This window comes from Pteropus medius, unplaced genomic scaffold, assembly GCF_902729225.1.
Source record: "Pteropus medius unplaced genomic scaffold, Ma_sr-lr_union100, whole genome shotgun sequence".
In the NCBI taxonomy this organism is placed as follows: domain Eukaryota; kingdom Metazoa; phylum Chordata; class Mammalia; order Chiroptera; family Pteropodidae; genus Pteropus; species Pteropus medius.
The window spans coordinates 12,987,608-13,000,312 of NW_024350926.1; the positions used below are offsets into that span (position 1 = coordinate 12,987,608).

A 12,705-nucleotide genomic window follows, 5' to 3' on the forward strand; every position below is an offset into this window, starting at 1 on the left:
TAGTAATCCACCCATTAAAAAATTCTATTTTAAATAACGTAGCTTCCTTGCAAACCTTCCAAAGAGGATGTAAAAAAATAAAAATGATACCTTATGTGACTAACGAGCGTGTCGATTTGTCCTGTGGGACCACCACAGGCTCGGTGGGAGGCCGTCAGGTGGCAGGGCCAGTGAGTCATTCGTTAGTTCCGCTCCTGATTCGTGAGATGAGATGTGAGATGTCGTTAGAAAGGCTTGTGCCGTCACCCACTTTCGTTCTTGCCATCGCCCTCCATGTGAAGGATGGGGGATTTGGAGACTTGGCTCTTCCTTCTGAAACAGTCCACTGTTGGCGTGGACCGCCGCGGGCGCTCAGTGACACCAGGGAGCTGTGTGTCTCAGCGTCGGGCGCGGTCAGATGTCGGGGCATGGGGAAGGACTCGCTGCGGCTCCCCTCACCGTGGGGTCTCATTTACTCTGCAGCCTGTCAGACACGTTAGAGACCCTGTCTGTCGGGAATAAATTCACTCCCCACGTTCTTATTCTCGCCTGAAATGTCAAGGTGGAAACAGAACACACATCCGAGGAACTAGAGACGAAGGCCGCTCCGTTATACGTGATCCCATGGCGTTCGCAATGACTGCGGGGAAACCTGAGGCAGTCCGGATAGCGATGACAGCTGTGATGACAGCTAGCGTTGGCCTGTGCGTGTCCTGACACCACCTGTCCACTCACCCAGTGAACCCTTGTGCTGGCGTTGGAGGGACTGAGGCCCATCGAGGCCACAGCTGGGAAGGAGGGGCGCTGTGACCGACTCCGGCTCTTGCTCCGTCCCGTTATCTGAGTGTGGTTTTCCCGGTGTCTCGGAGTCGTGCGGTCCCTCGTACACCGCGATGGGCCTCAGATCTTATTCCTCCCGCCCGATTCGTGTTGTGTCTTCATCTCCCGTTATTGTTGTGACACCTGACAAAACAGTCCAGCTCTTGTCAATCCGTCGGCCAGCTTACAGAGAGGCTTCCAGAACCTCTGCTGGTAGCGACCACCTCACCATTGTCTTTTGTCATCCCTTAGTGGAACGATGAATTCAGGTGTATTTTCAAGGAATGGGATAGCCTCTTTTAAGGTGTTAGTGTAAAAATGGTATTCCTTCTTTGAATTAAGGACTTTAAAAAATTAGTTTTCATCGTTGGAGTGGGACTGTGCATATTCTGGGCATAACACATGGCATGTCTTTCATCCCTTACTTGCAATTCCAAAGTCCTAAAATCTTTAAAGCCAAAAGTTTTCTTTTTAAGTTCATTTAATGGCAGACTAACTAGAACTGGTTTGAGGGTGTTTGAGTTTATCATCTTAGCGTGAGTATTCCTACCTTTTGCAGCAGAAATGTTACCATGTTTACTAACGGCGTTTGCCTCCGACCTGCTCGGGTGTTAGTGTGATGTGCATGCAGTACGTGTTACCTTTCTGAATTCCAGAAAGGCAGCGAATTCTGGAGCACACTTGGCCCTCTGTGTCAGGGACCTTGCCTGTGCTGAGGAGCCTAAGACAGGACTCCACCAGAGAAGGTGTTGTATGTGAGGGCCCCCTCCTGTTAACTTTTGATTTGATAAGTTTTGTCGCTGTGAATATTGGTCATGATTTTACGCTAAAATGATAGGCAGCCATGTGGTGAAAGATTAGATTCGGCTTCTAACAGGATCAGGGTTAAACCCCAGCCCCACCTCGTAACACAGTACCTGTGTGACCTTGCACAGATTTACCGCTCTCAAAATTCAGCACCTTCATTTATGAAAAGAGGGCAACTACCTTACAGGATTGTTTCAGAGGTTAAGTGCGGTCATCTAAAACGCCTTCCATAGTCCTGGGACAACAGTAAGTATTTAAGAAAAATGTTTTTGTACTCTGAACTTAATGAAAAAGAAAAAAAATGATTTCACAGCACGAGAAACAAAACAGTACAATTTGATGTAGCCCAAGGTGGGCGTAGCTCAGGAGCAGCCTTAAATGAGATGCTCGAGGCCGCCTTCCAGAAGGATGACGAGGGGTGACGTAAGGACTGTGCGATGGGGGCAGCTAGTCCTGAGACCCCAGGGATGGCTCGCGCCCCCCTCGGGCAGGGGCGGGAAGGCCATATGAGGAGTCGGGTGTGGCTGTGGCCCCACTGGCCACCGTCCTCGGTGCGGGCCGTGGCGAAGGGTCTGGGATTTTTGCTGATCGTAAAGGGACCCCACTGGCCTGTTGAATAGGGGCGTAGGAGCCCCGTTGTGTGCTTTAGAAGACTTCGGCTGCTGCTTGGGGAACGCGTTGTGGCTGAGAGAGGACGCAGCACAGTCAGGCTGCTGCGCTAGTGCGAGCGAGAGCGGTGGGCGCCCCATGTCGGGCCCCCCACGTCGTGCTCAGTGGGCGAGCGCCCTGAGAGCACCTGCTGCTGAAGCGCCGAGTTTTGCCTCCAGCAACGGCATGTGCGATTTCATGTTTAATTTCTCCCTGTTTCTGACCGTTCGCGTTTCGTGTCTGTGTTGCAGGACGCGCACAGGTTTGTGACTGGTTCTCGCTGGGCTGGATTTTCTTTTCTCAGAAATCCCTCTTTTCCCATCCAGTGTGATTTCGCTTTGAGGAGACGACTGCTGGTCTTTTCTTTTGTACATGGTCAAAGGGTAAAAATTAAACAAGACAGAAGACGCCCGAATGTCGTCCCCGAGCCACCCTCTCTTCCTTCTCATCCGGCAGCTCTGGGCACCATGGAACTCTGTGAACGTTTTATTTCTCGTGCTTCGTTATTGATTTGTTTCCACAAAGCCATTCTCTCCCCCACATTCGGGACAGAGCTTGACCGGTTCTGCTCCTGTAATAGACTCTCCTGTCGCTTCTGCCGTTTACGTTTCTTTCTCGAACAGTGTTCCATCGCCCTTGTCTACGGCTCTCGCCCCATTTCAGTTACAGGCTTGGTATTGGATCTTCCGACAGGTTTTATTCAGTCATCTGCTTTCTTTCCAGTTTTAATTCGACTCACTTTTATGGTGATCTATAGTTGAAATGGATCATCACATTTAAAACAAATTAAGAAAACTGGATCACGGGATCCCAGCATCAGGTTATTTCTCCAGCAAGTTTGGAATGAGCTCCTGGACCTTTCTGCGGTCCCCTGTGGTACACCGTCCTGAGAATTCATGCCACTGTATGTTTCCCACTGTTAGCAAAAGAGTTCTTTTGACATTAGCTACAATTTGCACGCAGAAAGGGAAATCGAAAGAGATCATTTGAAAGTTTTTTCCTAACCCATGCAGACTTTCAGAATTGGTAATTTGGAGGAAAAACATTTGTTATTCTAATGTTGGTTTCTTTTTCCTTAAATTAAGGTTTTGTGTGTGTGTGTGTGTGTGTGTGTGTTATTAAATTTTTATTATTCCTACGTTCCTCTCTGAAACGGGAGCAACGCAATACGCGCTGTCTCATTCGCGTCAGTACCGGGCCGTTGCTCCGCGAGAACGGCCTGTGTGCGCGGTAATTGGTTGGCCTGTGTGCGCGGTAATCGGTTGCCCTGTCATTCCTTGTCAGATGGCTCAGTAATGTTCCCTTTTCAGTTAATCGAGAGCTGTCCTCCCCTGCAGCCACCGACAGTGCTTCTGCCTCGGGGACTGCGGAGGTCTCTGAAGATGCGAGCGCCCCAGCTGGGGACCCCCCAGTGCCAGAAGTGCCGGCCGCCTCAGGACAGAGCGGGTGTGCCCCCTCGGACAGTGCGGCCCGAGGGGCTGGAGCCGGGAGCACCGTGGACCCCGCCCCGCCTGGCTCTGCAGACAGCCCTGCCCTGGAAGCCCCCAAGTCCCGGCAGCCGGGAGGGGGCATGGAGCCCAGGAGGCAGCACTCGGGGACCGGCTCAGAGACTCTGCCCTCAGGGTACGTTCCATTTCTTCTTCAGATGTTTGACTTGCATTTACTTCACCTGGCAGCATAAAATGTTTCCATTGTTCAGTTACTTGAAATCTGAATTGGAATCTCGTTCATAGTATTTATTTGCTACAAACCGAGATCGTCTTCGGACTAGCAGCAGCCGCCCCTGGGTGAAGGGCGAGCAGGGTGAAGGGGACGCAGAGGGCTGACGTTCATTGCAGGACCCCGTGGCTCGGTTCTTGGGCTATTCTCGCTTTAGTCGGAGCAGCCAGACACCACCATCGTGACCCCGGTCCTCTAGCTTCCTTATAGCCTGCTCCCTGCACCCCAAGCTTGAGGACAAGTGGCCTTTTTTCTCCATTCATACTGCGTGCTGGGGGCCGCCTAACCCTGCCCAGTGGTCGTTACTAACTCAGGTTTGCACCTCTGCTGAGTATTCGTAATCTCTGTAAATGATGCGGCTTCCCACGATTTCCTTGAGCGTGTGCTATGTGCGTGCTCCATGCGGTCATCTCCCCCGTGTTCGCTAAACAGTTCTTTTTCACTCTTGGCTTGGCTCCAATGATACTAGTATTAATGATTCATTGTCTCTGCTCTCAAGAGGCCTGTTTACTACCTCAGACTTGTGAACACACGTACACGATACAGTTGGAAAATGCTAGAACGGGGCTCTCAGCACAGCCCTTTCCTGCCCCGTTAGCATGTCTGCTCTGTGCCTGCGCTGGGCGCCTGCAAGGTCTCGGCCATGAGTGAGCAGGACGGGTTTTAAGTGGAGAGCAGCGTGTCGCATTGGTGTTCAGTAGGGCGGTTCTAGCAGCGGAGGAGACGGCAGGCGTTAGGGAGGCAGGAGGGCGGCCACGCTGTCCTCTGACGAGGAGCCAGCGCTCCCAGGTAAACAGTAAGTACGGAAACCGAGTTTTGTGGGGGCCAAATAAGAGCTTCAGCCTGCCCAGCACCGTGTGCGGCCTCGGCAGCAGGAATCTGGATGAGCATTTCTTAGCTGCAGGTTGCAGCCTGTTGGTGGACTGTGACTAGCGTGTGAACACGTAACGAAGTGAATCAGTGTGGACAAGAATCGAATCCTGAAGCGTGCATCATGCGCTCACAGTGAGCGCTGTTTCCGGAAAGTTTGCTTTCCTGGTGTGTGTGTGTGGGAAACTGTAAGCAAAGGCTTCCGGTACACACGAGCTGCTCATGTCACGTGCGGGGCGTACTCTGTGACTGCGGTCAGAAAGGTTAAAAGCTGCTAATGCAGGTGAGACATGGAGCATCCTGGACTCCAGTGGCCGCTAGTCCTGGAGGGTGACGCTGAGCAGGCCGCTGTCAGCTGTGAGGGCAGAACCCCAGGGGCCCGGGCGGGCTTCTCTGGCAGAGGTGGCCCTCGCCTTGTGCGACCGACTGGTGAGCAGCTTCCTCTCCCTCTTTCTGCACCTGTCCTCCTTCCTCGAGCCTCGTTTCTGGGCGCCGCGTTTCCTCTTTGGTAGCGTGCTGAGTCGCTCAGCCTTCTGCCACACGGTCTCCAGCGCATTCTGGCCTGGAGGCGGGTCTGCCTGGGGAGCCCCGCGCACACCTGCTTCGGCCCCGCCTGGGTGGACTGCTGTCCCTGACGGTCGCCGCCCCTGACGTTTGCAGGGTGCAGCCCGGCTGCTCACTGCAGAGCCCTTTCCTGCCCCACATCAGGCACCCTCTGCCCCCATCCGCCCGTCCTACCTTATTTTTCTCCAACCTTCTGCTGTGAAAATTTACAAACATGCAGAAAGGTTTGAGAGCATCTGCGCAGCTACCGCCAGATTCTCCAGCTGCCGTCTCTCTCTGCCCGCTTCGTCCCCTCTCGCTGCATCCGTTACCTGACTTCCGCACGCAGCTCGCCGAGATGCAGACACCCCCAGCCCTTTAGCCCGCTTACCGGTGCTAGACGTCAGTGCTGGTTCAGTTTTTTAGGTAAGGTTTACGCAGAAGCAAATGCGCAAGCCCTAAGTGTGTCCTTTTAAAGAGCTTTGACAGGCGCATACACCTGTGAGCCCAGGCCCTCACCGAGGTGTGAAGTGCCACCACCCCACACAGTTCTCGCAGACCCCTTTGCCGTCGGTCCCTGGCCCTACTTTCAGGGAGGCAGTCGCTGTTCTGATTTTCCCCACTGCAGAGTAGAGGTTAGCTTTCCCCCTTCTAGAACATACTATGGTGGAGTGAGTGTGAGCTCCTGAGGAAGGCTTTTCTAGGCAGCGTGACAGGACTGGTGGTATTCTCTGTAGTGCATCACCAGGTGACATGTTCATCATCAGTTTTCTCTCCACTAGACTGAAAGCGAGCTTTATTTTGTCCATTTCTATATTCTTTGAGCCTAAAACTGCCTGCCATTTAGCTGGTACTCAGTAAATATTTGTAAAGTCAGTGAGAGGTTGACTCAGTGATTTTGAGTGAGTGAGCAGTGTAAATGCCTCTGAGGAAATGGTTAGCAAGGTCAGAATCTGCTGAAAAATTCAAGGAAGATGAGAGCGCCCATTGAATTAACAACAGAGATGATTTATTGCTGACCTTTGGCGCTGTGGTTGCTGGGAGATTGAGCCGCCTGCAGACTGGGCGAGCTGGGAGGAGCAGGGCGTGAGAGAGCACTCTTCCTGGAACCCCCTGGGGGAGGGGACATTTGGCGGAAGTGGGCAAGGAAAGGCGGAGCCCAGGGCAGGTGTCTGAGGTGGGGGAGCCTCACGGGGGCTGGGGCAGAAGGCAGGCTTCCATGGACCCCCGATCCAGCTTCGAAACCTGCAGTTATCCAGTCAATAACTACATTCTGTTACTATTGTAATATATTTCACAAAATTCTTCCAAATTTACTTTTTTTGATTTAACAAGGTCTTTGTTCAGTGGTCGGTCTTGAAAACTTACCATGTGTTAGCGAGACAGGGAGACGCTAGAGAGGAGCGTTTGAGGGAGCAGTGTGGCCGCTACAGACGAGCTCTTCTCTCCAGGACGCTGAAGAGCCTGTCGAGAAGTCTCGTCGGTCAGCAGGCAGTGTGCCTGTGCAGGGCGGGCGCGAGTCCCCACTGCTGGGACCGTGCAGTCCCCGGCCAGTCCCAGCCTGCCCACAGACACAGCTGTGGTGGGCTGTCACCGTGAGTCACCCAGACTCGGGCAGAGTGTCCCCCTTGGCCCCTTTATCACGTCCACGCCTCCCCTTCCTCCCTGTGACTGGGAGTGACAACTTAGCAAGTTGCCTCCCGTTGGCCAGCTGCTGGCAGGGAGAGAAAGAGTCTCCGGGGCGGACAGTGGAATTGACCAGGAGTTCTGTGCCCCAGCGCGCCCGCCCCCAGGACGCGCACCCCAGAAAATGGGGCGGCGCATGACGGGAGCTTCTCTCTCACGACGTTCACACCTACCGACTCGGCAGTTGTGCCTCTCCCCCCACAAAGCCCAGAACGTTTACTCTCTGGCACTTGACAGAAAATGTTTGTCTACCCTTGATCTAGAATAGAATGTAGAAAATTGTAAAGGAAGATGTGCAAAATCAGTTCTGACATGTTCTGTGTAGCAAGCAGCTTCGTTTGAGAAAGATTAATTCTGCTTAGAGCAAACACTGAGTTCAGGAAGTGATCTTTCATTTCGGAGAAATGAAAAACCAGTGGCTAACGAGTGCTTACTGAATAGTTGTTGGATGTTAAAGCAGTTGATTTAGGCTAAAACTAGAAAAGGGCGTCACGGCCCTTTATATGGATGAAGCACTTGGTTCTTTCCAACCCGAACCCAGAACACTGACAGCCAGGATCTCACCGTTCTCCCGCCCTGAGAATGACCGAGCGCGCCGACGCGTGTTTGCCAGTGAGTACCCCGTTGTGTCACCCTTCCAGTAGTCCCGAACCCGTGGCCCCCGCAGGCACACGAAGCCCCGTCCGCTTTTTGGTGCCTGCTTATTAGACATCCAAGGAAGCCTCTTACGAGAAAGAGCAGGACAGCCTAAAAAATGCTGCTTGAAGAAAAACACTTTCAGTATTCTTAGGGGGACGAGAGTAGCTATAACACAAGCAAGAACGAGGCGTTCCAGACGTGGAGCACCGCGGTCCCCAGAGGCTCTTGGAACCCTCATTTCATGGAAGACTTGGCTGATGACGGCCAAGAAGTTTCCCAGAAAGTAGAACAAAAAGAGAAATTTTAAAAATATGTAGAAAAAAAAGAGGACCCGTTCAGAAGGTCTGTCTGCTGAGAGAAGTTCTCAAAAGAGAGAAGATGGGAGGGAATCCTTGACAAAATTATGGCAACAACAGATCTTTCGCAAACATGAAAGACTTGAATTTTCATATTGAAAGGGCTCACCAAAACTCAGGAAACTAAGAGAAAACAAATCTATATTAAGACACCCATCGTGAAGATTTTAGTATACTAGGGGCAAAGAAAAAATCCTTAACATGTCCAGGGGCTAAAAACAAGGGTGGAAAGCAGGCCCCGTTCTCCTCAGAATGACGTTAGAGGCCTCGGAATCCGCAGGGGAAGCTAGAGGGCCGTGGGCCGGGCCTCAAATGCCGCGGGAGATTCCAGCCCCGGCTCTGCGCAGCCTCACTGCCCAGTGCTGCACAGAGTCCTCGGTTTCCACACGTTTCCTGCCTGCGTGGCCTCCGTAGGAAGCTGCCAGGCCTCGTGTTTCTCCAGAAGCGGGTGAGGAGAGGTGGGGGACCCAGGGAGCAGGGTCCGACACACGGGGCGGGGGGGAGTGTCTGGAGTTTAGATCGGTCGTGAGTACACACAAATAGGGAAATGGGAGGAAAAGAGAAAATTAAAAGAACCACGTCGTGCTCCACGGCTCAGCTGTCAAGGGTGTCCATAGTCAGAAGGACAGCGCGCGTGTGCGTGTGGGCCGGCTGGGACGAGGGCGTTGCAGAGTGTGCACGCGCAGGAAGACTCACGGCTTCATCTTTGCACCTTAAACAGTAGCTTTAGGATGAATGGTCATTGCGTGGGGAAAAAATAGAGGCCTCTCTAATCACAAAGAAATCACATTTAATTGGGCCTGTGTGTTTAAGAGAAAGAACAGTATTTTCTGTTCTACTTTCCAATTGAAAATGAGCATATTAAACTCAGAAATACCAAGTTTTTATTTTTTATGTTGAATATGTGTCTTCTGTACCACATTAAGGACAGACTGGAGAGGCAGGAACGGGGGTCCCAGAGGAGGAAATGACAGTGGGGGAATAAGAGCCTGAGAGTCTTCAAGGTGGAACAGAATAAAATAAAGTCGGGGTGTCTGTAAACTCGTGGTCGAGGGATAGCACGTGTGCAGGAGGCAGACACCAGGTGCGCGGGGCAGATGGACCTGGCACGGGGTGAGCATCACTGCACATCGAAGGCGGCTGCCACTAAACCTTTACACGTGCCCAGAGATGCTTTGTCGACATTTCATGCCTCGGGCTCGGCACGAAGCTGAAAGTTCCTCTACCGTCGATGAAATGTCTGTGTTCTGATGACGTGGAATCCTGTAGCTTAGTAACTTTAAAAAACTTTAGGTATTATTCTGCTCTCCTTTGCTAACTATACTTGCTGAGTTTCTATTAGTGTTAAAAGGAAGTAATTAAGAACTTAGAAAGCACTAATAATTGGGAAAAGAAACAACTTCGTAAATAGATATCTATATACATTATCTACATATACTGAGATATATACACATAGGCTTTTAAGTAAAACTTAGCTGTGATTTTCCTGATTATAAGAACGATATTTCCAGGTGTATTAGTCTGTTGTCTTTTACTTATATTTTTGTGTTTTCGTTAAAGGTGGGAGCAGAGGAAAGACCCTCACGGCAGAACCTATTACGTGGATCACAACACTCGGACGACCACGTGGGAGAGGCCTCAGCCTTTGCCGCCAGGGTACTGTCCAGCCCTACACACCTTCAGCTGTGTTTTATCAGACACGTGCTGTTAAAAGTTTACCTAATACAACACAAACTGGCTCTTTTATTCTGCATACTGTTTCCTTGGATTGGCTTTTGTGACTCACGGATGTTCAGTAAGTGAGGCTTCCTGGAGAGATCGCCCGGCGCTGGCGTGAGTTACTGAGAGTCGTTAGTTGCAAAAAAAATCGGCTGGTCAGTTTCAGCCCTGGTTATTTTCTAGGGAAGGAGCCGCGGTGTGTCTGTGTGGTTCTCCATGGAGGCTGATCCGAACTGTGCTGTTCCTGAGATGTAGTGACAGGTCTTAGAATGCTTCCGAGTTATCCACAGATGCCATGACTAAAACTGCTACGTGATGGCTAAAGTTACAGAGGGCTTTAAATGAATAGACGTTCAGTGTGCGACCTAAGCGAAGTCCACGCCTCAGGCCGCCGTGTAAGGCCGTCCCCACACTGGGCATCCTCTCTCTGTTTCCTCGTCTCGTGACTGTGCGTGCGGCTCTGATAGTTGAGCCACCGATTCGCGTTGTCCCCGGACACTCTGCCTGTCCCTGGGATTTTCTCCTTATTGTCTTTGCCACTCAGAAGATCTGTCCTTCCAGGTGGGACTTAAAGTCCACCAATACAAAACGCGTTCCAAGTCCAGAAAATTCAAGGCAAGAAATGTTATTTGTGTGCGATTGGTGGCTGACAGGATTCTGAGAGCGTCACATAAATTAATGACCAAACTTGGTTTGAGGGGACCCGATGCCCAGGGGCCGGGGTTTTCTGGTTGGTAGAGACGTAGGGAAGGGCGTTGAGTTCTTAGGGACGGGGGAAGCAGGACACACCTGGGGCCAGTTGGCAGTTGGTTTGGCTCTGAAGGGAACGCGGGGCGAGGGGCCGTGGCGGGGAAGCTGTGCGGGGGGTGGCGCGCTTCGGTCCGCGCCTCAGTCCGCGGCAGCACAGTAGCGGGAAGGTGGGAGAGGTGACCGTCTGAACGTGGCAGGACCGTGCGGGCCGGTTGCTGGTGGGGAGCGAGCATTCAGTCGGAGCTTACGACGGGGTCAGGGCGTGAGGCTGGCACGCCGCCTGCACGGTGGCGCAGTGGCCGTGTTTAGCTGGAGCCTACAGCGAGTCCCACGCTCATCAGTTTTCTGAAGAACGTCATTTACGTTTTTGGAGTTATTCGATCATGTCTTGGACTTGATTTTTAAACTGTTTGCTTGAAGTGTTTCCTGAGAGTGCTGTTTTTGTCGTCTGTCTCCTCGCGGTAGCTGGGAAAGGAGGGTCGACGACCGCGGGCGTGTGTACTACGTGGACCACAACACGAGGACCACCACGTGGCAGCGGCCCACCATGGAGTCCGTGCGCAACTTCGAGCAGTGGCAGTCGCAGCGGAACCAGCTGCAGGGGGCCATGCAGCAGTTCAACCAGCGGTACCTCTACTCGGTAAGGCGCGGGGGCCGCCGCCCGCTCACGCGGGGTACGGGATACGTGCCGACGGGGTATTTTTAAGTTCCTCTGCAGTAAATAATCAGCGTTTCTGATCCCCATAAGCACTTCAAGTTTTGTTTTTGTTTTTTTCTAATTCTAGTACTAACATAACCTATACTCAGTGTTTTGTCCTTGCTGGTGGTTTCATGGTTGCATTTTCTTAATAAAATACCATGCCTGCCCATCCCCAGTCTTCTGCCTTTAATGGTAAGGGTCCTGTTGGCTTTCAGTGAGACCAGGCCCCCCGACCTCCCCATCGGCCAGCCTTGGCCTTTCTGGCCTTGCGAACACTCTTGAAGTCTGAGCAGTCGGTGGTTTATTTACTGCCATAAGCAAACATCCACAAGAAGAGAGGGGGGAAAAGCCCAGGAAATAGCAAAAATGTATATTTTAAGTACTGGGCACCTTTAGATGGTGTTTTGAGGCAACTTAAACCCAAAATGTAGTAGACAGGCTCAGCAGTGCCATTGAGGCCCAGGCTCGCTCTGCCCTGGACTTCTGCCCACATCTCACTGGGCACAGTGGTCATGCCACCAGCCCAGCCTCCCAGGAGGCCAGGGTGGGGTGCCCTTAGCCGGACGCGCTGCTGCGGCCGACGGAACGGGCTTGGCTGTCCAAGGAGTGGGGCCTGGACAGCGAGGATGGTTAACACTGCCGGCCACTGCCGTGATGGCATCAGGATGCTTGTACTTCCCCATTAAGAAACTATTTTTCAGTGAATGATTTTCACACATTATTGATGGTAGAATGTTTACATTTTCTTCAGAATATATTTCTGGGTTGTAATGATAATGTGTAAACATAGATGTTTTTAGGTATGAATATATAAAAGACAATATCAAGATAAAAAGTTTACTTGTATAATGAGGATACTGGAATTTAATGTTGGCTTTATTATGCATTTGTTTTAAAAGCTGTGATAATTTTTATATTAAGTAATATATCGCCTCATTTAATCACTACAATTTTCTGTATTCTCATCCCTCGCCTCATCTCGTGCCTTTAGATTATTATGGAGGAGCTAAGAGATTCAACTATTGATGGTCAATATAGTATTTCTGAATCGTTTTAGAAAAACCGATGGTCAGTTGATCGACTCTTAACTAATGGCATTTTTAGGACTTAGTGTCTTGAAATGACTATATTCACATTCCTTCCTTTGTTTTTCAGAAAATTATATATGTGATTCTGCCAAGCGTCTCTCTCTGTTTCTATATTAAGATAACGTGATGTTATTTCTCCCCCAACCCTTTCTCCAATCAGGCTTCAATGTTAGCTGCAGAAAATGACCCGTACGGACCTTTGCCACCAGGCTGGGGTAAGCAGACGTGTAGTTGGTAAAAATATCTGAAAGGTCTGTATAGCAAATGTTACTCATTATTAAATGCTATTCTCTGTTTTTTAGAAAAAAGAGTAGATTCAACAGACAGAGTTTACTTCGTGAATCATAACACAAAAACCACCCAGTGGGAAGATCCGAGAACT

The 12,705-nt window shown here is 51.0% G+C and overlaps 1 protein-coding gene across 1 annotated transcript in view; it reads left to right on the forward strand.

Annotated features, from left to right (window-relative positions):
* The window catches only part of WWP1 (WW domain containing E3 ubiquitin protein ligase 1), a 77,261-nt gene that overhangs the window by 44,845 nt on the left and 19,711 nt on the right, over window positions 1-12,705 (forward strand). The window contains exons 9-10 of the mRNA XM_039841976.1: window positions 3,564-3,876; window positions 9,627-9,722. Of these exons, the coding sequence (XP_039697910.1) occupies window positions 3,564-3,876; window positions 9,627-9,722 (409 nt within the window). The remainder of the gene's footprint in view (window positions 1-3,563; window positions 3,877-9,626; window positions 9,723-12,705) is intronic.